The 24,903-nt window shown below is 39.0% G+C and overlaps 1 protein-coding gene across 6 annotated transcripts in view; it reads left to right on the forward strand.

Moving 5' to 3' along the window:
• Window positions 1-24,903, forward strand: part of LOC108699830 (echinoderm microtubule-associated protein-like 5) — a 119,043-nt gene that overhangs the window by 26,102 nt on the left and 68,038 nt on the right. For 5 of the 6 annotated variants that reach the window (XM_041574777.1, XM_041574778.1, XM_041574774.1 and 2 more), the window contains exons 2-4: window positions 8,613-8,772; window positions 9,944-10,042; window positions 15,142-15,210. The exons of the other annotated variant lie outside the window; for it this stretch is intronic. In XM_041574777.1, the coding sequence (XP_041430711.1) occupies window positions 8,613-8,772; window positions 9,944-10,042; window positions 15,142-15,210 (328 nt within the window). The remainder of the gene's footprint in view (window positions 1-8,612; window positions 8,773-9,943; window positions 10,043-15,141; window positions 15,211-24,903) is intronic. 6 annotated transcript variants of the gene reach the window in all.

Below are 24,903 nucleotides of genomic sequence, written 5' to 3' on the forward strand. Positions count from 1 at the left end.
AACCTTATCCTGACTTTTATAACAATGTTAATCCTAGTTCCTCCGATTTAATCCCTAATCAAGAGCAAGCAAGGTGACTGGTGATTTTCTCCAAGCAATGAATGAGTGAGATTGTAAGAATAGTAAAGTAACAATTGTAAGGGGAATATTGAACACACACTTATGTCGCCAGCGTTAGTCACTTCGTCCTTTAGTACAACTGCCCCATAGTTCTAATATAATTCCAATGTTCTCAAATTTCATTTTCTCAAATGCCGACATGCTTTGTACAAAAACACTGATTTATTTACAGATGAATAATTAGTTTGCTTGCATATAATGATACCAATATTAGGGCATAGTCAATGCACATAAATAACACTACATTAACATATTCCTTTGAAATAAAAGATACATTATTATACTGTCTGTATATTAGAAGTGTCAGGATGCTGCAACATAAGTGTGTGTTCAATATTCCCCTTACAATTGTTACTTTACTATTCTTACAATCTCACTCATTCATTGCTTGGAGAAAATCACCAGTCACCCTGCTTGCTCTTGATTTGGGATTTGACGATTCGCGGGCGCGGGTGTAACTTCGCTAGAGAAAGAGACAGACGCTAGCAGTTATTCGCCAGGCGAATTTTCACTCTGGTGAATGGACGTTACTCTGCAAATTCACTAAGATGCGGATTTTACTGAACGTTACCTCTTTCGCCAGACTTGCCTTCCCCAGCTCAGACCAGGCGTAGTGGAATGGAGTGCATAAATCTTCCTCAATCTTCTGTTACTTACATCATATTTTTAGTGGAAAAAGTTTCTAAGTCCCAAAAAACGCTGGCGTCTTTTTCTTTTTTACAGAGTGATAGCCTGCAAAAGTACTTACATTTTTTTTGGGGTAACTGGGTTCCCCCGTATATTTTCTAACATATGGAACATAAACTATACAGTGGGCATTTACGTCCATTCAACTTTATAATTTCTGTGTGCAAATTAGCCTGAGCGAAGACCTCTAACGAAGTTGTGCTAGGCATAATTGAACGCTAGCGCATCGTCACTTTGATTGCCGAAGTAATGCTAGTGAAAATTTGCCAGTGTTCGCCACCCTGGACGCAACTTCGCATTTCAGTAAATTAGCCTTGTCTGAGCGAATTTTTGCCTGTCAAAGTGTTCAGATGGCTGCGAAGCCGTTGCTGGCGAATTTTCGCTTAGTAAATTTACCCCTATGCACTGTTCTAGCAACTATAAAGATTTCCTTTTGCCATTGGCCCCTCTTAGGCTGGCTTCATTCAGTGCATTACCTTCTGGGTCCTCAAAACATCCCTTTTCATAGACACAGCAATTCACTTTGCTTGACAGTATGGAAGGGAGAATGTTAACCTCTCTGATTCTGAAATTGCTAAAGGAAAATAAAATCAATGAAGATTGTAAAGCAGACCTATAAATATCATGAAGGCAGATCTGCAGCATTTTAAATACACAGATGGATGTTCCAAAGCGTTTTATGATGGATTAGCCATTGGTAAGAGCCTGTGGCTGTGACAGAGTTAAGAGATTTCAGGGACCAGCCAATGGAACATCGGCTGGGTAGGGGAGCACATTTTGCCAGCAGCCATTTTATGTATCAAGCAGAATTACTGATCAAAGATGACAGGCCAGAAGAGGGCCTTTATCAAAAAAACAGTCTGGGGCTTGTTTGGCTTGCATTTTTCTATTTTTTGTATGTTTTATTTTTTCAGCAGTGATTACAGAGAGCGATAGTTCTACCGAGTCTATTACCTGGTGATCTCCCTGGCTAAGTGTTTCACAGATAATAAGCATAACTAATAACATTAGGGGGCACATTTACAAAGGGTCGAATATCGAGGGTTTATTAACCCTCGATATTTGACCGTCGAAGTAAAATCCTTCGACTTCGAATATCGAAGTGGAAGGATTTACCGCGTTTCCTACGATCGAAGGAAAAATCATTCGATCGAACGATTAAATCCTTAATCCATCGATCGAACGATTTTCCTTTGATCAGAAAATTGTTAGGAAGCTTATGGGGACCTTCCCCATAGGCTAACATTGATGTTCGGTAGGTTTTAGGTGGCGAAGTACTTGGTCAAAGTTTTTTTTAAAGAGACAGTACTTCGACTATTGAATGGTCGAATAGTTGAACGATTTTTAGTTCGAATCGTTCGATCCAAAGTCGTAGTCGAAGGTCGAAGTAGCCAAAAAAAAAACATTCGAAATTCGAAGTTTTTTTTCTTCTATTCCTTCACTCGAGCTAAGTAAATGTGCCCCCCTATTGTTGATTGCTTTGATCACTCTCGATATATAGATATTAAAGTAATCAGGGCAGTATATGAAAATTCCATTAGCCTAATGGTTTACTAATAGCTTAAGAGAAATGCTGCAATGTTGAAGTATGTGCAGATGGCTCATTTCTTTAATTGCCTAGGAAAGGAAGGGACAGTTGGGAGGCAGTTCCCTCATCACCATATTTGAAATGCTCTGCTCAGCTAATTCCCAGCCTCTCTCTGGACACTGGAGAAAGTGCAGAAATGTGCAACTAAACTGGTTATGGGGATGGTAGACTGTTAAGGTTGGGGTTGTTTTCTCTGGAAAAAAGAGGTTCGCGAGGGGATATAATTACACTTTACACTTTATATTAGAGGACATTATAGACAAATAGCATTGGACGTAGCATTAGAAAATCCAGACAGTACACTGAAAATAATGACATGTCGATCAGCTGATCGCATTTCATCAGTCATACCCCCAACATCACCAGTCCCGCTTCCGATTTCACCGGCCTCCGCCCCTGACATCACCGGCACGCCCCAACTCTGATGTCACCCGCCCCATCCCCATGCGTGTTTTCCAACCCCAGAAAAGGTGGCAACCCTAATCACCGCACCATAGACCATCTCTTGAGATTAGAGCAAAATAACTTTCATTTGAGGCAACATAGGTGGTTCTTCAGAGTGAGGACAGTGAGTTTGTGGAACGCACTGCCGGATGATGTTGTGAAGGCTGATTCTCTCAAAGGGGATGTAAAGGAAAAAAATAAAATCCCATTTTTACTTTCTTTAAACAAATCTATCTCCAATATACGTTATTGTACCATTTTAATAAGAAACCTGACTGTATGCAGTGAAATTCCCCCTTTGTTTTGCTTGCTCTGACTGCTGCAGATCGGAAACTTCAGACGGTCCCTAACTGCTCTGCAGGGAAACAATCATACTTTCAAACGGCAGGGGAGCCCCTGTGTTTCCCTATAAAGCAGATGGTGACTGTGTAGAGATTTGTATCTGCAGACCCAGTGCAGTCTGCATATCCTGATTTTTTTATCAGTCTTACTGTATCGGCTTTTATGGCAGATATTATTTGACGTGTGCTGTTTTGATAATTTCTGACGATCCCTAAGCTTAACCTCCCAACAGAAGCCCAGACCACACTGGGCATGTTCATAGTCTTGGTCTTGCAAAGATGTTTAACATAGTTACAAGATGATGACCCCCTGCAGCCAACTTTGAAAACACAAATAATTTGTTTAATTAGGCTTCTGGTGCAGTCAGTTAATTTTTATGTTTATTATACAACATACAGCATTTCTAGCATTATTCTATTTTAGACTTTAGTCCCCCTGTAATGCTTTTAAGAGGGGCTTGGATGATTTCTTGGACAAGTACAGTATAATATCCAAAGCTACTTTGATACTGTCAGTGGCCTATCTGCTCCAAGCGCAGGTGAAGTCCGACCAAGAAGGAAAGTTCAGGACAAAGTTCAAGTTCACGATAACCAGAGGGATCAAGAGTAATCGTCGTCAGAGTTCAGGCAGAAGTTCAGTAGGCAGGCGGCAAGGATCAAAGTCAGAAGGTTCAGGCAGGGTCAAAAGCCCAGGAAAATACTAATAAACAAGTTAGGAACACCCAGGAATACAAGCTAACAATTACTATAATCGGGAATTGAATCCATGACATTTTATTTTCAATTTTCATGCCAGGAGCGTGACGTCATCACTCTGGCGTCAAGACGCTGGAGTAAGCCCACATGGTTCATGGGAGCGCCATCTTGGATGGGACACCACCAAAACTGCCTGTTCCTCTTGCTTTCTGCCTGCAGAGGACTTGCTTTATAGCAAAGTTTATTCCCACTTAAGGTTAGACCATACCTCAGTCTCCAACAGATTTAGCACAGAAGTATCCCTTCACACCTGTCGCTCAGTCGCACACAGACTTCCTACTTCCTGTGAGCTCCCCTCCTCCAGGATATGACTCATCACTCACAGCATCTGTTATTCTGCTTATATTTTGGATTTTTCGTTTTATTAAAATATAGCAAATAAAATTGTACCCTGGTTGGCATGTTGTAGATTACTAAGAGACCTACAGAGAACTACAAAATGCTTTCAAGTTCATATTCAATGCCATATGGACTGCTCAGAATTTTCCAAGATATAATAGTGATGCAGGAACTTTTTTTCTAGCAACTGTCCAGCAATTGCTGATCATTAGAACAAGTATTACTCAGGGTTGTCCCACTGGAGTCCTATATGCAAGATATGGCACTCCAATGGATTTTAATGGTCCTCACTCTTCTCAAGGTCTTCTCAAAATGTAAGAAGAATGTTATGTTTTCAACAATATAAAGCACCAAGTGGGCCCTTGAGTGATGCCACTATTCACTATAACGAATGTGTATAGAAAACGGATCCGCACACACACTGGTTAATGCAGTCCCTGATGAAGGGTGGGTGTTCCCCCCCGAAACGTTGAATGTTTGGTGGCTGAATAAAAGGGGATACTCCCCGACTGCATTAACCAGAGTGTGTGCGGATCCGTATTCTATACACATTTGTTGCTAAGGGACCCGGCCGGGTCAACGGAAGAAACGCACCACCAGTTGCAGGATTGGTGAGCTACAGGTGTGCGGTAGGAGAAATTACATTACTATTCACTATAAGTTTGCAAAACAAATGACCAGTGTTTTTGAAGAGCCTAAAGATTTCAGTGCAAACCCCATCCTCATCTTGCGTCACCAGGTATCTTTTCGGTTAAACTACTGTTTAAACTCAAATCAAAGCAACGTGTAGCCTAGTATTTATTTTTCCTCTTATTTACCTAAGCCCAAAAATGTTTTGCATAATTTGATCTTTTATGGGTTTCACATTCCATGTCAGTTGAAAAACCTCCTATTTGTTTTGCCTTTCTCAAGCTACAGTATATACAGTATGCAATTTATTCTTGAAAAAATTGGAGTAGTTTAAAGGAGAATTTAACCCGTAACATAAAAAAACCCTACCCCCCTACCATACGTAGACCCACCTCCCTCCTCCCCCCCAGCCTACCTGGTACCCGGGGCAAATGCCCCTAACTTTTTACTTACCCCTCGGTGCAGATTCTGTCCCAGTGAATTAGTGATAGCTGCTGTTAGCCATCTTCTTTTCTTCGTTAAACTTCAGAAGCAGTCGTTTTTGGCGCAAGCGCAGTTGGAGTAATATTCCGGTCTCGAACAACTGCGCATACGCTGAAAGTCATGAAAATTTGCGAAAGTCATGAAAAATGTCACAAAAATGTCCGAAAAATATTCAGAAATCTTCGTGACTTTCGGTGCAGTTGTTCGGGACCGGAATATTACTCCAACTTCACATGCGTCAAAAATGACGGTCTGCTTCCGAAGTTTAACGAAGAAAAGAAGATGGCTAACTGCAGCTATCACTAATTCTATGCACTGATTTTAAGTATACACACTACTACTAATATTTTTAGAGTCCATTTTAATTCCATCTGTATGCTATTCTCGATTCTTGGTTGTTAACCAAGAATTCTAGTAATACAACTAATGATGCATGGTTCACACATGATGAAATTCAAAAGAGACTAGAACATGTTAAGATTAACAAAGGTCCGGGGCCAGATGGTATTCATCCCAGTTTAGCTCTGTGATTGCCAAACCTCTTTACTTAATTTTCTAGATTCATTGAGATCTGGCATAGTGCCGAGAGACTGGCGAATTGCTAATGTGGTGCCTCTATTCAAAAAAGGATCCCGTTCTCAGCCTCAAAACTATAGGCCAGTTAGTCTGACGTCAGTGGTAGGAAAGCTGGGCAGCAAACTGGAAAATGAGGTTCAATGTTGATAAATGCAAGGTTATGCACTTTGGCAAAAATAATATAAATGCAAGTTATACACTAAATGGCAGTGTGTTGGGAGTTTCCTTAAATGAAAAGGATCTAGGGGTTTTTGGAGATAACAAGTTGTCTAATTCTGGGCAGTGTCATTATGTGGCTACTAAAGCAAATAAAGTTCTGTCTTGCATAAAAAAGGGCATTAACTCAAGGGATGAAAACATAATTATGCCTCTTTATAGGTCCCTGGAGTATGCAGTGCAGTTTTGGACTGCAGTCCTTAAGAGGGATATAAATGAGCTGGAGAGAGTGCAGAGACTAAGTGCAACTAAATTGGTTGGAGGGATGGAAGACTTAAATTATGAGGGGAGTCAAGGTTGGGTTTGTTTTCTCTGGAAAAAAGGCGCTTGCGAGGGGACATGATTACACTTTACAAGTACATTAGAGGACATTATAGACAAATAGCAGGGGACCTTTTTACCCATAAAGTGGATCACCGTACCAGAGGCCACCCCTTTAGACTAGAAGAAAAGTAGGGGGTGAAGCAACGTAGGGGGTTCTTCACAGTCAGGACAGTGAGGTTGTGGAATGCACTGCCGGGTGATGTTGTGATGGCTGATTCAGTTAATGCCTTTAAGAATGACTTGGATGATTTTTTGGACAGACATAATATCAAAGGCTATTGTGATACTAAGCTCTATAGTTAGTATAGGTATGGGTATATATAGAATTTAATTAAAAGTAGAGAGGGGTGTGCGTATGGATGCTGGGTTTTCATTTGGAGGGGTTGAACTTGATGGGCTTTGTCTTTTTTCAACCCAATTTAACTATGTAACTATGTAACTATGTTAGCTGTCACTACCAACAACTGAAGATCTAGTGCATATCTGCAATTGTGCAATTCAGTAGCAGGAATGCAAAGGACGTTTTCAGGTGTGTGTGTATATGCGTGTGTAAAAGAGAAAGCATATGTCTGCTGCCTTCAACTGCAAAGAATGTCATCAGCATATTACATTTACAGTTACTGCTGACTAAGCATTGCTATAAAATATTATCATTTGTGTCTAGCTTGTACAATACGGTATATCATCCACTCATATCTATAAAATTAGGGCTTATTTGCAGTTTAATTGAGTTAAAGGGTGATTTGATTTGCTTAGAGTATGTCTGAAAACCCTTGCAGTTGTGTTAAAAAAGATCACTGAAAAAGAGGAGGAAAAACCAATCATTCTTTTTATTGTGCTGGTTTTATAGTTCTTCCTAGAACACAGGGGTTAATCAATAATGATTAATGAGTATTCCTTAAGAAACTCCTATAAATTACGAACCTTTTGTCTTTAGCTAGTCAACCATTCTCGTCTCCTCATATCTAAATTCCAACTGACTATACCACTGACCCTGACTCATCTGAGCCTCTGTTCCTTGAGGCATTTACTTCATTGTCATTTTGCCATACAATTACTGTATCTAAAATAGAAAAATGAATCTAGGTTTAAATAAAATATAAATCTTTTCTTGCAGTACTAGTTTATGCACTGTTGCATTGTATAGTGAAACCTAAATTTGAAGTACCCTGATTTTAAGTTTTCCAGCATTTTACATTTTTTTATTTGTGGTCCCACCAATTTATAATTTATTTCATGCATTTCCCTGATTTTATGTAATGTTTTCCCGGATTTGACATCAAAATTTTGTCCTGATGTACCCAAAAACTGCTTTTTTTCCCCTCTATGAATGTTATTATTTGTGAAATAAAAAGTTTTAAAATACTAACCAAATGTATATTTTGTTGGGATGCACCGAATCCAGGATTCAGTTTGGGACTCAGAGCCTTTTTCAGCAGGATTCGGATTCGGCCGAATCCTTGTACCTGGCCGAACCGAATCCAAATCCTAATTTGCATATGTAAATTAGGGGCAGGTAGGGAAATCACGTGACTTTTGTCACAAAAGAATCATTTTTTCCGCTTTTTCCTTTCTTGACCCTAAATTTCATATGCAAATTAGGATTCTGGTTCGGTATTTGGCCGAATCTTTCAACAAGGATTCTTGGATTCAGCCGAATCCCATGTAGTGGATTCAGTGCATCCCTAATTTTGCCATGGTTTTGTCTGTGAATAGTCATTTCCAATTAGTCTGCCCCTTATACAGTCCTGCACCAATCACTTATTGCTTTAGGTTGTGTATGTGACTGACAGAGAGTCTTGCACTTGCCCCTATAGTGTAACTTTAACACTGCAATGCTTAACCCTTGTTATTAACACAGTAAATATTGTATCTCAAAGTAAAACGGACTCCTGTGCTTAAATCCTTTTTGTACTTGAAGAAAAAGTTACTTAAAAACATTTCCCGGATTTTACATAACTTTTCCCTGGTCCCCTGAAAATTGTAAAATTAGGATTCTACTGTAATTGCCTAATAAAGGGCAATCGTTTTACTTTGGAAGGACATACCTGTCCAACTAAATTTGGATGGAAGATCACATTTAAAATAAATTTTCTTTACCTATCTAGCTTAGCGCTGCACCCTGAGCGAGTGTTGGTGGCAACAGGACAAGTTGGGAAGGAGCCATACATCTGTGTGTGGGACTCATACACTGTGCAGACTGTATCTATATTGAAGGACGTTCATACGCATGGGATAGCATGTTTGGCATTTGATCTGGATGGGCAGGTACTTACGTTAATACAATTACATCAATTGATGTTTGTGATTCAAAGATGGGTCATTGGCCAATCAATAGGACTAAGAGCCAAATGTAATATTAAAATCTGGGTCTTGAGATCCTGTTCAACTGAATGGGTCAATGCAACAGATGGAAGGTTAAATGTAGAGGAACCCAATGGACAACATCTATGTATCTATTCTGAATTGATCTTATCATTAATGATAATTGGTTCATAAAAGTATTGCTTAGTGCAGCCGGATACATATTTTTAAATGGGTTATATTCCTGATTATTGATCGAGCAACATCTCTATTAAATGAGTCATAAATGTTTTGCTTAGTTCAGCTCTATACTATAACACAATTTAGCCTGTAGTGCATAGCCATTATTACATTTACATATTACCATTTTAGCTGAGTAGATTCTTGTCAATATTAAATCTCTAATCTAATCTTAGAGGACTATATATTTAGGATATAAATAAATAAATATATGGATTGCACACTCAGACTTATATATATAGTCAAAATTTATTATATCATATCAGTAAAAACTTACCGACATCACAGAAAAACCCGACGCGTTTCGATCACCACAGTGGTCTTCATCAGGGGCAAAAAGCTTCTCAGTATAAGCTTTTTGCCCCTGATGAAGACCACTGTGGTGGTCGAAACGCGTCGGGTTTTTCTGTGATGTCTGTAAGTTTTTACTGATATGATATAATAAATTTTGACTTTTTATATAAGTCTGAGTGTGCAATCCATATATTTATTTATTTATATGATACTTATCAGGAGGCTATGATTGGGCAGCCCCCAGGGGCGTAACTACAGAGGAAGCAGACCCTGTGGCTGCAGGGGGGCCCAGGAGGTACAGGGGGCCCCATGAGGCTCTCATTGATAAGCAATTTGAACATATATTGGTAAAACAGGACAAACACTGGATATGTTGGGGGCCCTAAAATTAATTTGCTGTGGGGCCCAGCAACATCTAGTTACGCCACTGGCAGCCCCCCTTGGATTAGCACCTCAGCATGCCAATGGGTGTGCGCCTTCCAAATTCTAATGTATATATTTAGGATAACACACTGAGAAATATATCTGGTTGTGATGTGTGTGCTGATACTTACATTATTTTCTTCTTCTGCCTCAATTTGGACCTGTCTGTCTCCTCTAGCGTTTGGTCTCTGTTGGACTTGATGCCAAGAATACAATCTGTGTGTGGGACTGGAAAAAAGGGAAGATGCTTTCTATGGCTCCTGGTCACACAGATAGGGTAAACACCATTATCTGTTTTATACTCTTGCTTCACTTTGCCAAATGCACTACTGTCGAGGTTCTATCATATGGACTGTACTGTGTTGAAACTTTAGTTTAGCAATCAACTGAATAATACATGTGTATATTACATATCTAATGGAGGTCAGTTCAACCAGCCCTTGTCATTTCTATATGAAGCATTAACATTAGAAAAACAAATATATAAAATATATGCTTTATTCTGCTAAGCATACAGTATGTGTAATGTAAATAGGTCTATAGTAATCATTTTTCTTGTGTGTAGCTTATTGTGGTGTTTATACAAAGGGCCTGTAGGTGTCACTGTGCACAAGATTTCTACTGTGTACATAGTACTTTCTATACTGCCTAAAAGTATTAGAGTTGAAGTTACTGTTGAAGTGTAATGGCTGCATGAACCCGCTAATAAAGCACTGTTATACTCTACTCATTCTCGGCTACCAAAACATAACACCTATACTATGTTACTAGCTCAGTTTTCATGTATTGTTCTCTGATATGGCTCAAACTATCCTCACTTCTAAAGCAGTCCTCTAGCATCATAGGCCTCTAGCAGAATAAGGGCATGGCCAGCTGGATGGGACCTTTAATTAATATCCCAGGCAAAGCATGAGTACCAGTAAGAGGGCCTTGGCCGCCCTTTCCCCCAAACTCCACATTTCCCTGTTGTCTGGGTCTCTTAATATTACTATTTCCTTCTGTGTGGGAAGATCTCTTTGTGTTAACTTGGCTGATCCCTGACCCTGGTTGCAGGTGTAAGATATGCAGCCCATATATTTAAAGGAGAAGGAAAGGCAAAAACTACGTAAGCTTTATCAGAAATGTCTATATAAATAAACACGTAAACCCTCAAAGCAATGCTGTTCTGAACACAGATTTTCTTTCCTTCTATTGTGTATACATGGGCTTCTGTATCAGACTTCCTGTTTTCATCATAAACCTCCAGGGCTAGGGCTTGAGCATGCTCAGTTTGCTCCTCTCTCCCTCTCCCCCTCCCATGTCCCCCTCCCTCGGCTGTAATCTGAGCCCAGAGCTATGAGAGAGCAGGGAGAGACGCAGATAGGAAGTGATGTCACAACAATCTAATATGGCTGCTGCTATCCTAAACAAACAGAGAGAGCGTCTAGAGCTGTTTACTCTGGTATAGTAAAACATTCTGCAGAATAAATATAGTCTTATAGCTTGCAGTATTGTGGCTTATCTATTGGCAATAAACTGCTTCGGTAGCTTTCCTTCTCCTTTAAAGCCCTGCCCTGAGACCGAAGGCCTCAAGCACACGGGCAGATTCAGGGAAATTTAGTCGACTGACTAATCGCCTCTTCTGCGGGGCAACAATCTCCCCGAACTGCCTTCGCCGTGCCTGCCGCCTGCTATGATAAAACACTAGCACCAATGCACTCGCGGTGCTTCGATTTCCGAAGTCGCCTGAAGTTTCCTTGTGAGGCAACTTTCGAAAATTGAAGCCCCGCGAGTGCATTGGCGCTAGCGTTTTTTCATTATAGCAGGCGGCAGGCACGGGGAAGGCAGTTCGGAAATCTGACCGTGGGCTAGCTCCCTAGAATTCAGAGCAGACATGGATAAAGATCATTAAAGGGGTTGTTCACCTTTAAATTAACTTTTAGTATGATGTAGAGAGTGATATTCTGAGACAATTTGCAGTTGGTTTTAATTTTTTATGATTAGTGGTTTTTGAGTTATTTAGCTTTTTATTAAGCAGCTCTCCAGTTTGCAATTTCAGCCATCGGGTTGCTAGGGTCCAAATTACCTTAGCAACCGTGCATTGATTTGAACAAGAGACTGGAATATGAATAGGAGAGGCCTGAATAGAAAGAAGAGTAGCATAAAGTAGCAATAACAATAAATGTGTAGTCGTACGGAGCATTTGTTATTAGATGGTGTCAGTGACCCCCATTTAAAAACTGGAAAGAAGAAGACAAATAATTCAAAAACCATAAATAATCAATAATGAAGGCCAATAGAAACGTTTCTTAGAATTAGCCATTCTATAACATACTAAAAGTTAATATAAAGGTGAACCACCCCTTTTAGCTAGCATTTTGTAAACTCAGCCCCATCACCCTGTTGTTGAATGTAGTCAGAATGTAATGATCCAACTTGTTTTGCAAATTTTCTTCATTCCATCTACTTTGGCAAATGTCTTGCACCATTAGAAGTCTGTTAGTGTATTATCCCTCACATCTAACACTTAAATACTGTTGCACAATATACCCATTTTTACTGACAATAAGATTGATAAAGACTGTTTGAAATTATTACTTAAGGGCCATTACACACAGACATTTAAATCTATGTATGCTCATGGGATGAATCAAAATGCATTATACATACACATTTATATATGTTTTTTTACAATTCAAGATTTTATCAGGTTCAACATATTTTTATTTTATTTATCTGTGTTTTATTATATATGAATGTGCCAAAGGCAAACACGCAACTTGGGTTGCCAAGAAGTTAAGAACCCCTGTTATAATAGTATCTAATTTCCTACCTAGGGTATATTTCCTTTGAGCACTGTGCAACATGTTTGTTCATGTTCATCATGAATTGCGAGTTCCATGACTGGTGACAGCCAATCCACAGCCCCCCTGTCAGGAAGTCGCTCCAAGTACTGCGCCACAGAGCTTTTCTCTTCATACTTCTCTGATTTAAATCTTAAAGGCATATGCAGCCTGAGCAAATTTAAAATGATAAAATAAGCTTTTTTTTTAATTTTTATTTATTGTAAACTTTAAACAGTATAAATGTGTTTACTGGCTGAGAAGTAGCAGTGCTCCCTGTTTCCTATTTTTCATTTAACTTGCTTTTTTAGTATCTTCTGTATTTAATGGTCAACTCTACTTTTCACTCATTGATAAACACACACCTCCTGTAGTAAACTCTAATCTCACAATATGATAAATCTGCCCCAAAATGTACAAGTATTTTGAATATTATTTCAATTTCAACTATTTTTATTTATTATTTTAACCTTATTGTAATGCCATTGCTATTGTTTCTACACCACATTCAGGACCTTATTATGTCTTTGTTCAGCATGTGGCACAGGGCCATGGCAGAGTTTAATAATTCAATAGATTACAGTAACACTTCTTACATTAGACAGGTCTCATTTACAGAATTAACTTTGCCAGTCACTTTGTATCATGTGCATCCTAGCATCTGCTAGAAGGGGACCAAAGAAGCTTGCCTTTTACATGGGACTATCTGACTATTCCATTCTGATGGGAGTGGGATATGCTTTGAGATATATCATAGGGATGATATTTTATATCATCACCAAGTAACATTAATGTTGGGGTATAATATTTCTTTTTTTTTTTAAATGTTTTTTTTGTATGTTATGTTTATTTTAGCTTCGGTGTCACATTTTTTTTTAAATTTTTTTATTTGCACCATAGTACAATACATAAACAACAGAGCAATCATGTTATTACAATTATGAATAAAACTTTGCATTTTTGAGACTGTGTCTGGTTTACACACTATTTTCGACCTTCTCCAGTCATAAAAGCATAACATGCATTTAAGTTTCAATATAAGACAGAATGTTATTATAAAGCAGAATGTATGCAGTCGAGTATTCCCATCCCCCAATTCCCCCAAATGTTCCCTTTGTTTAACTTAGTTCCCTTGCTATTTGTCAGGTCTCTATGTCTGTGTCACGTTCGGCACCCAAAATCCAGAACCAATGCTAGGCTCCCTGTCCTTAGCTCTTGCTTCCGCCATTATCAGCCGCCTTTCACCTCGGGAGGAGCCCTCGGCTAATTGGATGCCGCCAGGTCTTAAAAAGAGAGGAGCCAAGCGAGGGTTCTGGATGAGCAGAGGGGCACGAACGTAAAGCAAAGTCTTTTGGGCAGAAGATCACAGTTTAAGGAACAGACGTGAGTGTAGTCAAACAGGCTGGGTCGGTTCAGACAGAATTCAAGCGAAGTCAGGCAGGCAAAGGTCAAAACCAGAGGATCAATCAGAATGGTCAGACAGGCACGGGTCAGATAACAGAGTTCAGAATAGTCCGATATCAGTCCAGGGTCAGGATCACAGAAGTTAGAGTAGTCAGGCAGTCAGGCGGGTCAAAACAGGAAACAGATAAACAGATTTGTACAGGAATAGCATCAGGAACTCACAGGATTGAACCAATAATGGGCAAGAGTCAAAAAGTCCCGTTAAATATTATTTGAACTTTGCGGCCATTGTGCGCTGACGTCATGACGCCAGCGTCAATGCGCCTATAATAGGAGGAGATGCGCGCCGCGAGCGCCCTAAGGAACCGGCATTACATTGAAGAGGAGCAGCGTGGCTGGCGTCCCCGACGATGGCACGGCGGGCGTCCCCGCCGCCCACTAGGCCACTAGGGTAAGTCCTCACAGTCTGACTCCTCACGGATATTATCTGCCTCCCCAACAGTTCCTCTGACATATACCATGAGGTGAATCTGAATACTGAAGCTATTCTTGTTGTCTTTGAAGGGACAAAGTATGCACGTATTTTGAGGTATATAATTTCTAATGGTATTGTTATTTCTCACTGGTGTAATACAAGCCACTATTACTCTGTTTATGAAAGTCAGGGTTAATGTGTAGGGGGCTACTGATGATGTGTTTGGTGTAGGCAGCTGTTAAACACTGTGTGAAATCTCATTTGCCAAAAATATATACAAAGTCCAGTGTTATATTTACCGCACCCTCACCTTGTCCACTTTCCTGCACTGGTGGTGCTGGTTCACCGCGGGCCCGGCAAGGCCCCTCAACAAATTGCAGTATAATCACGGCTCCGCACACACTTCATAATCAGCAGGTTATTTATTGTTATTTTCACCACACATCAACGTTTCGGGGGGTTTTCACCACCCTTCATCATCCTGATGAAGGGTGGTGAAAACCCCCCGAAACGTTGATGTGTGGTGAAAATAACAATAAATAACCTGCTGATTATGAAGTGTGTGCGGAGCCGTGATTATACTGCAATTTGAAATCTCATTTGACCATCGCTGCTTATCTTAGTGTAAACAATGCATTGCGATTAGTTTCATTTTTTTATTTTGCTTTATTGCAGATATTTGACATCTCATGGGACCTCTACCAACCCAATAAAGTTGTGAGCTGTGGTGTGAAGCACATTAAGGTAGTTACAGGCCTAATATTATATATTTTCTCCAATGTCTCGCCTAGATCAAAAATTTAATTTTTAACAAAACCTAGTCTGCCATCTTTATCAATTCTGTATAGATCTATAGGGACTAACAAATCAAATAATCAAATACTTCTGCCCTTTCACAAAACGAATTCCAGCATTCTCTTTTCTGTTATCTTTATTCCCTATTTATTCTGCTATTTTTCACCAACTGGACTAGTGAACCCTATTTGTAGTAAACTGATTGTATGTAGTCATCATTCCTCCCTTATAAGTAAACATTTGGAGTATCCCATTTTACATTTAAATATGCACTATTGCTACTTATTTGTGCTTAGCACATATGAATATCTCTTTTGGTAAAGGTGGATGGTATCACTTTCTGTACAAAAATATAGGGCTTGTTTTTGTTAATGATACATGTGAAGTTTCTGTTACCAAACATTTTTTGCTGGCAGTTCCGAAAGAGGTTATACTGCACTCCCTGGGTCGTATAGCAACCAATCAGATTTTTGATTATAAATACTGGACTAGTAAATGGTGCCTGTTGATTGGTTGTTATAGGTGATTAGACTTGTAGGAAACGTTGCTGCACCTTAAACTGTGGGGATTTACCAGATTATTGGGGAATGGAAATGTGTGGTCAGTTATGACCAGGAAGGCAGTGGTGCTATGTTTTTGCAATTTGTACACTACTTTGCTCTCTATTTAAATTGTTGTAAGTATCTCTGCTCTGTATGTAATGTAATATTTTTTTATAGAAATCAAGAGCATATCCACATCCTTATAGTCACATGTAGAATTCCCACGACCAATGTATTTTATCAGTAACTCTTTATGTGACACTGTACCAAAAGCCTTTGAAAAGAGCTGGAACATATCTACTGTATCACTGCTGTCTCTCTATGAACAATGTCATGTACAGCATATAAATTGCTTTGACAAGATTTGATTCTCTTTAAGTAGCTTTCATTCAATAAATAAGGTCTGGGCCTTTATAGCAGATATAGTGCAAAAGTTCACAACTGCAAAGAATGTAAGGCTTAAAGGGATCCTGTCATCAGAAAATATGTTTTTTCAAAACACATCAGTTAATAGTGCTACTCCAGCAGAATGTTGCACTGAAATCCATTTCTCAAAAGAGCAAACAGATTTTTTTATATTCAATTTTGAAATCTGACATGGGGCTAGACATTTTGTCAATTTCCCAGCTGCCCCTGGTCATGTGACTTGTGCCTGCACTTTAGGAGAGAAATGCTTTCTAGCAGGCTGTTGTTTTTCCTTCTCAATGTAACTGAATGTGTCTCAGTGGGACATGGGTTTTTACTATTGAGTGTTGTTCTTAGATCTGACAGACAGGTATTATCTTGTGTAAAGGTGGCCATAGACGCAAAGATCCGCTCTTTGGCAACATCGCCAAACGAGCGGATCTTTCCCCGATATGCCATTAACAAGCATGGCTATATCGGGGGTAATCTGATAGTTCGGTCGGGTCAAAATCAAACCTGACCAATCGACCAAACGACCGATCTCCGCCGGACAAAAGATGTCGGCACATGCCACACACGATCCGAAAATCATACGAATCCTCAATTGGTACGATTGGATCTGTGTGTCTATGACCACCTTTAGGGAGCTGTTATCTGGTTACCTTCCCATTGTTCTATGCTGGGGGGGGGAGATATCACTCCAACTTGCAGTACAGCAGTAAAGAGTGATTGAAGTTTAACAGAGTCACATGACTTGAGGCAGCTGGGAAAATTGACAATATGTCTAGCCCCATGTCAGATTTCAAAATTGAATATAAAAAAATCTGTTTGCTGTTTTGAGTAATGGATTACAGTGCAGAATTCTGATGGATTAGCACTATTAACTGATTCAGTTTGATTTTTTTTCCCCATGACAGTATCCCTTTAATTAGGTTTACGTATTTTTATGGTACATACTTTAGTATTTTGATACTAGTTAGCATAGATTAGCATTTTAGGGATACCGAGGATACAGAGGTGTTATCTATTTATTTATCAGGTAGGGAAAGACGTTTTGCAAAGTGGAATTGATAGTGAGATTGACTAGCGTTGGCCCATTGGACAAAGTTTTAGGGTTTTGTCCTTTTATGCTTTATGTATAATAGGAATTATTTTACTCTCAGTGCAAAAGTTAAGTTTTCGTGTTCATATCACCTTTTTACCTTATCCAGTAGGTGAGGAGTGTAGTACAATGGTTATCTAGGGTAGTTTTACTCCTCTTCCTAAGTTTTTTCAGTTATGCTAGTTTGACCAAGCTTCAGAATTAGCTTTCTAAATGGGCTGTGCAACAACTTCTTTTCTTTTTTTCCATTTGTCTTGGTCTCCCAAGAAACATATTTTGTTGAAAGTACAAGTAATTTGATATTACTGTACATATTGTTAAATCATATTAGTATTTATATTAATGACAGGGATCTGTAGTTAAACAACAACTAAAGGCCCACAGGATATACATGCCTGATTCTTGTAGACCTTTTCTTAAAGTGGACCTGTTATCCTGACACAAAAATCTGTATAATAAAAGTCCTTTTCAAATTAAACATGAAATCCAATTTCTTTTTTTTATTAAAGCATTCATAGCTGTTGTAAGCTCATTTAAAAATTTCAGCTGTCAATCAAATATTGTCTGCCCCTCCTCTATGCCTTACGGATAGAGGCGGGGCAGACAATTACTTTCACTTTCCATTCAGCACTTTCTAGATGTCACTGCTCTCCACACATTCCCCCGTTCTCTTCACCATTTAATTGTGTAACCAGGGCATGGGGATGGACATCAGGCCCCCCATTCTGGTGCACAAACAAGATTCTGAGATGATGCAAGACTTGTCTTAATAACAGTGTCCACAAAATGGCTGCTGCCTGCTTGCTATCATTTTGAAGTCCCAGACTGAAGGAAACAAGATTCAAATAATTTACATAGTGTAATTAAAGTTCAGTTTCCTTGACTGATGTGATAAAATAGGATTTTGAATCATTTTTTTGGGTGACGGGTCCCCTTTAAGTTGGGGCTCGACAACATCCTGGCCCTGAGCACCAGGAGTCCCATTACAGGAGATAACATACAGTGTATGAGAATACTTGCATTCATCTATACCTGTCTATAATATTATTGAGAGCTGCTGTTACTGAAGAGGCACAGCCAGGCGCTGACAGTGGGAAGGTGGATGGGCTGACTGCATGCACTTGAATAACATTTCACTGCCCTGTTTTACTCTGAATTATTTAACTGATTAAATGAATTATTTACAGAAAGATAAATATTTAAATCTTGATGTCCCCAAGACTCCATCAGCAGCAGTTTCCTTATTAATATCAAACTGCCATGAAGGCTTTTATATGTGTAGTCTTCCAGTTTTTCTTCATGTGACAAACAACTGTAAACAAACCATATGTCTAGCTCAATAGGCACATTTTTTCTCAGAAACAGTACTGTATTGGATTGATTCATTCTGACAGAACTAATCTTTTATAGTACATATATTTTAGTTACCTTTCCAGAGTTAATTACCTTGATGCTCCGTTTCAATACTAGAGCAGGGGTAATTACAGTGTGTTGTTCTTTAAGGCAGGGATTGAATAAGAGAGGAAACTTCTTTCAGATGTTGGAGAATTAAGATATTGACTGAGAATACTCATGTGGTTTATGAGCCATTGTCTAATTCCCGAGTATGACTTAAATTCTATAATATTCTGGACAACACTAATAATGATTATCAGAAAATATCTAATATAATAAATATGTGTTAGGGACCTTGCACACTGTTTTTTACACTTGAAACATGCTTTGTTTCACCTGCATTCAAGTCCAGCCTGAGTCAACATAAAAAATGTTCTTAACCTACCACCAGGTTCGACCAGGATTGACTTATTAATTATGAAGTTGTAGAGAATGATTAACTTTATATCATGTAGGCCCGTTTCCCTTAATGAATCACATCAGTCAACCCCTGTGAACTTAGAATTTACATTTATATATTTATATTCATACATGTATTAATGTGCTCCTTTTTTAATTGATCATTGTTACTACCATCCAAATGACACTGTATAATCATAGCATTATGTGACCTTTTTAATTAATTAATACATGCATTTAACTCATCTTGGTTTTATTGGTGGTGGTTATATAAGCAAGTCTGTCTGTAGGGGGTGCTCTGGCTTCTGATGAATTGACTAGTAGGTCACGAAACGCGTTAAGCCTATCTCACCCTATGTGATGTTTTTAAATGGATTAATAAAGCTATTTACGATTTTAACCAAGTTTGGCTGCATCTCCACGCACTACGACCCTATGGTGCAATTCTTGATTTTTTTATTAGTTCAGTGTGGCATGATATAGTTGATATCAGAAGTCGTATCCTTTAGCATCAGTGCCTAGATCAGTAATACAGAATTGTTAATGCTAACGGAATGATCCACGAGGGACAAATTTGCATTCATATTCATTCTGAGTACAAATGGTTTCATACTTGCGTTATACCACAAATAATAACCCTATTATATATATCCAAAAGTGGAATAATTACCAGTTTGTTACTTAAGTTCAGGGGGCCTATATGTGACCTATATGTAACTTTTAGGGGCCGATTCACTAAATTCGAGTGAATGATTCGAAGTAAAAAAACTTCGAATTTCGAAGTATTTTTTGGGCTACTTCGACCATCGAATGGGCTACTTCGACCTTCGACTACGACTTCGAATCGAAGGATTCAAACTAAAAATCGTTCGACTATTCGACCATTTGATAGTCGAAGTACTGTCTCTTTAAAAAAAACTTCGACCCCCTACTTCGGCAGCTAAAAGCTACCGAAGTCAATGTTAGCCTATGGGGAAGGTCCCCATAGGCTTGCCTAACTTTTTTTGATCGAAGGATATTCCTTCGATCGTTGGATTTAAATCCTTCGAATCGTTCGATTCGAAGGATTTAATCGTTCGATCGAAGGAATAATCCTTCGATCGTACGATCGCAGTATTTGCGCTAAATCCTTTGACTTCGATATTCGAAGTCGAAGGATTTCAATTCCTAGTCGAATATCGAGGGTTAATTAACCCTCGATATTCGACCCTTAGTGAATCAGCCCCTTAATGTAGATTAATATTTTGAAAAGAGCATTTTTAGTATCAGTATCACTTTAAAAGCATTGAAACATTTCATTAATATTTACTGGAAATTTGCTTAGGAATACTTTTTTTTATTCATTCTATTTTATTATGCAAAAAAATGCAGTGAAATTCCCTTAAATCTTAACCATTTTCTAATCTCAGGCTACTGCTGCTTAATTTCCCACTTGCACATCTCTGCCTTGTGTAAGCCAGTTTCTATCCAAGGATAGTTATTCTCCATCTCCACAATACTTTTTTTTCTTTCTGGTGGTTTAAGTTATTTGTAATTCCTGTTAACAACATGAGAAAAATAAGAAAAATGTATATCTTATATGCCACAGCTTCAGTACTCTGCAGAGATGCTATTTCACTATAGTTTGTGTCTATTACACCACAAACCAAGTGGGATACCCAAAGCAGCACACAAATCGATCTGAACATATTTTCTTTGCTTATGCAGTGGCTGTCTGACCCGGGCAAACTAGTGGGGACCGATCGACTGCTCAATCCCTCACAAATCCACAGTTCAGTAATAGGTTTCGTGTTGCAGAATTCCAAAACATCATTAACAGAGACAGTGGGAATAGAGAGAAGCAGTGAAGAGATTTATCACATAAATAAACTAGGCTGGAATGCTGAGAAAGGATTATTGTGTTCAAGAAATTCTTAAGCGCCATATAGCTCCAGTCTGTCACTCAAACTATAGTCTGGTTGCCAGGAATGGAATTATATTTGGCTTTGCTCTAGGAACCTATGTACCCCATTAACCATGAACAGCCCACTTCCTTAGTTGAAGTTACTAAACCTGACTGTTTTGCCAACCTGACTGACCCATTTCAGCCTGTTAGTTTCTAATGCTAACGGACTCCTGCTACACAAATATGGCAGCCCCCTCATACAGAACATGGGGCATCAGACAGGTAATGTAAATACTTGATGGCAAAGTTATAAATAGCTTTCAAAAACAATATTATGATACTGTAGATGTAGGAAAGAGTTTAATTTCTAGTGTCAGTAGAAAATTAAACTCTTTTTTACATCTATCATAATATTGCCTTTGAAAGCTTTTTATTATTACATTTTCCCGAAAATTTTTTTGCGGGAAAAACATTTTTGCGGATTTTTCAACCAAAAACTCCAATTTCTTTTTTGCCCGAAAACTCGGTATACTTCGAGTTATTACACGAAACCGAGCGCACATCAAAAAATCATTGGGACTTCTCCCATTGACTTATGTGCAACCTCGGCAGGTCTGAGATGCCGGATTTTCTAATTCGGACTTATCCATCCTCGGGGGGTTTAATAAATTCCGAAAAATTTGTGATTTTTTAAAAGTCCAATTTTATATAAAAAAAAAGAAATCACAAATTTTTCGGGATTTTTGCATTCGGAGTTTAGTAAATAGCCCCCTTAATGTACATTCATATTTTAAAAAGTAGTTTTTTAGTGTCAGTATCACTTAAACGAAAAGAGCTTGTACTGAACATAAATGTTGCCTTTTCTTTTAACTAGGAAATGTCTGTGGTTTATTTTTTCTTGCACTAAACAAAGCAAAATGTAAGAATGAAACTAAAGCTGGCCATACATGAAGAGATCTGCTCGTTTGGTGACATTGCCAAACGAGCGGATCTTTCACCGATATGCCCACAAACGGCAGGGCTATATTGGGGTAATCCGAACATTGGGCCCTATGGCCGAACAATCGGATTACAACGAGGAGCAATGAGCTCCGACTGGTTGGTCGGTGGAAAAATTAAACCTTCCCGATCGATAACGTGGTCAGATATTGATCAGGAAGACACGTCGGAAGCCCCCATACACAGGCAGATAAATTGCCGAATTGATCTAAAGGACCTATACAGGCAGATTTTTCTGCCCATGTATGACCTTAAAGCAACATGTTACTTCCTGATCCCAAAGAGCAAAGTCAAACAAACCATATGCCAACTGAGCTAAGCTTCTGTATAATGAGCTGTTTTTTTTAATCTAAAATGATAACAGGCTGGGGGAAGGGAGGGATTTACTTATGCAGAGGGCTGCTGCAAATTTGTTTGACTTTGCTAATTGGGATCAGGAAGTAAAATGTGGCTTTAAAACAATAGACAAAAAGCATGTTTAGCACAAGTCCATTTCATTGAACAATAAATAGAAAGACACACATACAGTAACGTAACTGGAGGGGGGCGGGCCCTGGTGCGGGACCTGCCTCCAGGCCCCTGCCCCCCTCCGTACCAGATTATCTTCCCCGAAATCAGCCGATGCGGCTGGAAATCGGCAGTGCGTGAGCTGCCGGGGGCCCTAAGCGGGTGCGGGCCCTGGCCCAATTGCACCCCCTGCTCCCCCAGTAGTTCTGCCACTGCACACATATTTAGAAATACACATGCAAATAACCATGTTTTTCCCCAGAATCACAGCATCATGTCTATTGCCCCCTAAATGGCTGAAATTTCAAGCTAGATGCTTGATAGGCATCCAATTCTGTAGATGATTTACACGTTGTGTTCATGTTTCATTTTGGCAGTCGAGAATTGTGAATTGCATAATTTCCAGCCTTCTGTTGGACACAATATTGAAAATGTTGGAATACAACAGGCAGTGCATGTCCAGTGCATGTCCAGTGCATGTTACTTAATGCATTGCTTAGCAATGTGATGTTGTGTCTGACCTGTAACCCTGTGTGATTTTCTGCTTCCTCTTCCTTTGTGTGTTGTCTATAAAACTTCCTGTTGCAGACATGTTATGCTGAAGAGTTTCTGCTGAGTTCTATAAAGCAACCAAGTTGGTGTGTCACTTACAAAGAAGCTGCACATGCAGTTCAGATCAGCTCTCTGCTAATAGAAAATGCCATTTTCATTGCAATTTATTATGTGCAAATCATTTGTGTGTATAGGCACAACACATAAAGGAACCCTTGAGGTTTTACACCTTACACCGATAGACAGAAGCAACTGGAGTTTTATGGGCAGGTACATTTTTGTGCTTTGAGTTTGATTTTGGGTTCAACCAGTGCTGGAATTGGGCAGGGGTGCCATCCCTTCACTTCTTTATTTCTGTGAAATAGCATCCCCTCAGTGGGGATTTTTTTTGCTCTCCTCCACTAAAATACAATATAGTTAAATATATAGATATATATATATAGAGGATAAAAGGAGATAAAGGATTGCTGGGAGTGAAGTAGAAAATATAAAAAAGTGTTAAACAAATTAAGAAGATGGAGGCATCAGAGAGGGTTATAGAGAAAAGGAGAGAAGAAGAAAACAGGAGAAACAAAGGAGAGAAAGGTATTAAACAGCAGCAGATTAAAGGGATACTGTCATGGGAAAAAAAAATTCAAAATTAATCAGTTAATGGTGCTACTCCAGCTGAATTCTGCACTGAAATCCATTTCTCAAAAGAGCAAAGAGATTTTTTTATATTCAATTTTGAAATCTGACATGGGCCTAGACATTTTGTCAATTTCCCAGCTGCCCCTGGTCATGTGACTTGTGCCTGCACTTTAGGAGAGAAATGCTTTCTGGCAGGCTGCTGTTTTTCCTTCTCAATGTAACTGAATGTGTCTCAGTGGGACATGGGTTTTTACTATTGAGTGTTGTTCTTAGATCTACCAGGCAGCTGTTATCTTGTGTTAGGGAGCTGTTATCTGGTTACCTTCCCATTGTTCTTTTGTTTGGCTGCCGTGGGGTGAAAAGGGAGGGGGGTGATATCACTCCAACTTGCAGTACAGCAGTAAAGAGTGATTGAAGTTTATCAGAGCACAAGTCACATGACTTGGGGCAGCTGGGAAATTGACAAAATGTCTAGCCCCATTTCAGATTTCAAAATTTAATATAAAAAAATCTGTTTGCTCTTTTGAGAAATGGATTTGAGTGCAGAATTCTGCTGGAGCAGCACTATTAACTGATGCATTTTTAGAAAAATGTTTTTTCCCATGACAGTATCCCTTTAAGGAATACAGAGCATCTCTCCACTTTTTTCACTCCAATTCAAGCACTGGGTTCAACAATTAGCCTTATGCCAAAGGCTAATTTTCTATTAGTTAATAGTTTAACTATTTATTAAAAAAGGTTTGTTGGCGTTAAAGGCAAAAGTGAATTCCATAGTGACTGAGCTGTGTTTCTTGTTATTGTATTGGAAGAGACTACCCTCACTGACGTTTTCCATATTGCGGTCTCAGCTGTTCTTTTCCTTGGAGGAAGATTTGTGGACACTAATCCATTTAGCTTTTAGCCGACTAGGAAATGTCTCTTACTTAAAGTAATTACACAGTCCCTAAAAGCTCTATTACAGGGTTTTGATAAATTACCCTGAAGGACAAGTTCTGTTTGGCCAACACAATTATTGGACAGATTCCCTTCCGTCGTTATGGATGCAGTAACTGTTTATCATATAATATGTATCAGCCATTAGTAACAGAAAAGTGCACCTACACTTGACATTCATTTTACTGTCACTATGAATTATATAAAAATTCACGTTTATCAGGGAATCAGTTTTAAAGACAAACCAATTGCAAACACCCTTATACTGTATACTGTATACAGGTACTGTGTTT

Source organism: Xenopus laevis, chromosome 8S (assembly GCF_017654675.1).
Source record: "Xenopus laevis strain J_2021 chromosome 8S, Xenopus_laevis_v10.1, whole genome shotgun sequence".
In the NCBI taxonomy this organism is placed as follows: Eukaryota; Metazoa; Chordata; class Amphibia; order Anura; family Pipidae; genus Xenopus; species Xenopus laevis.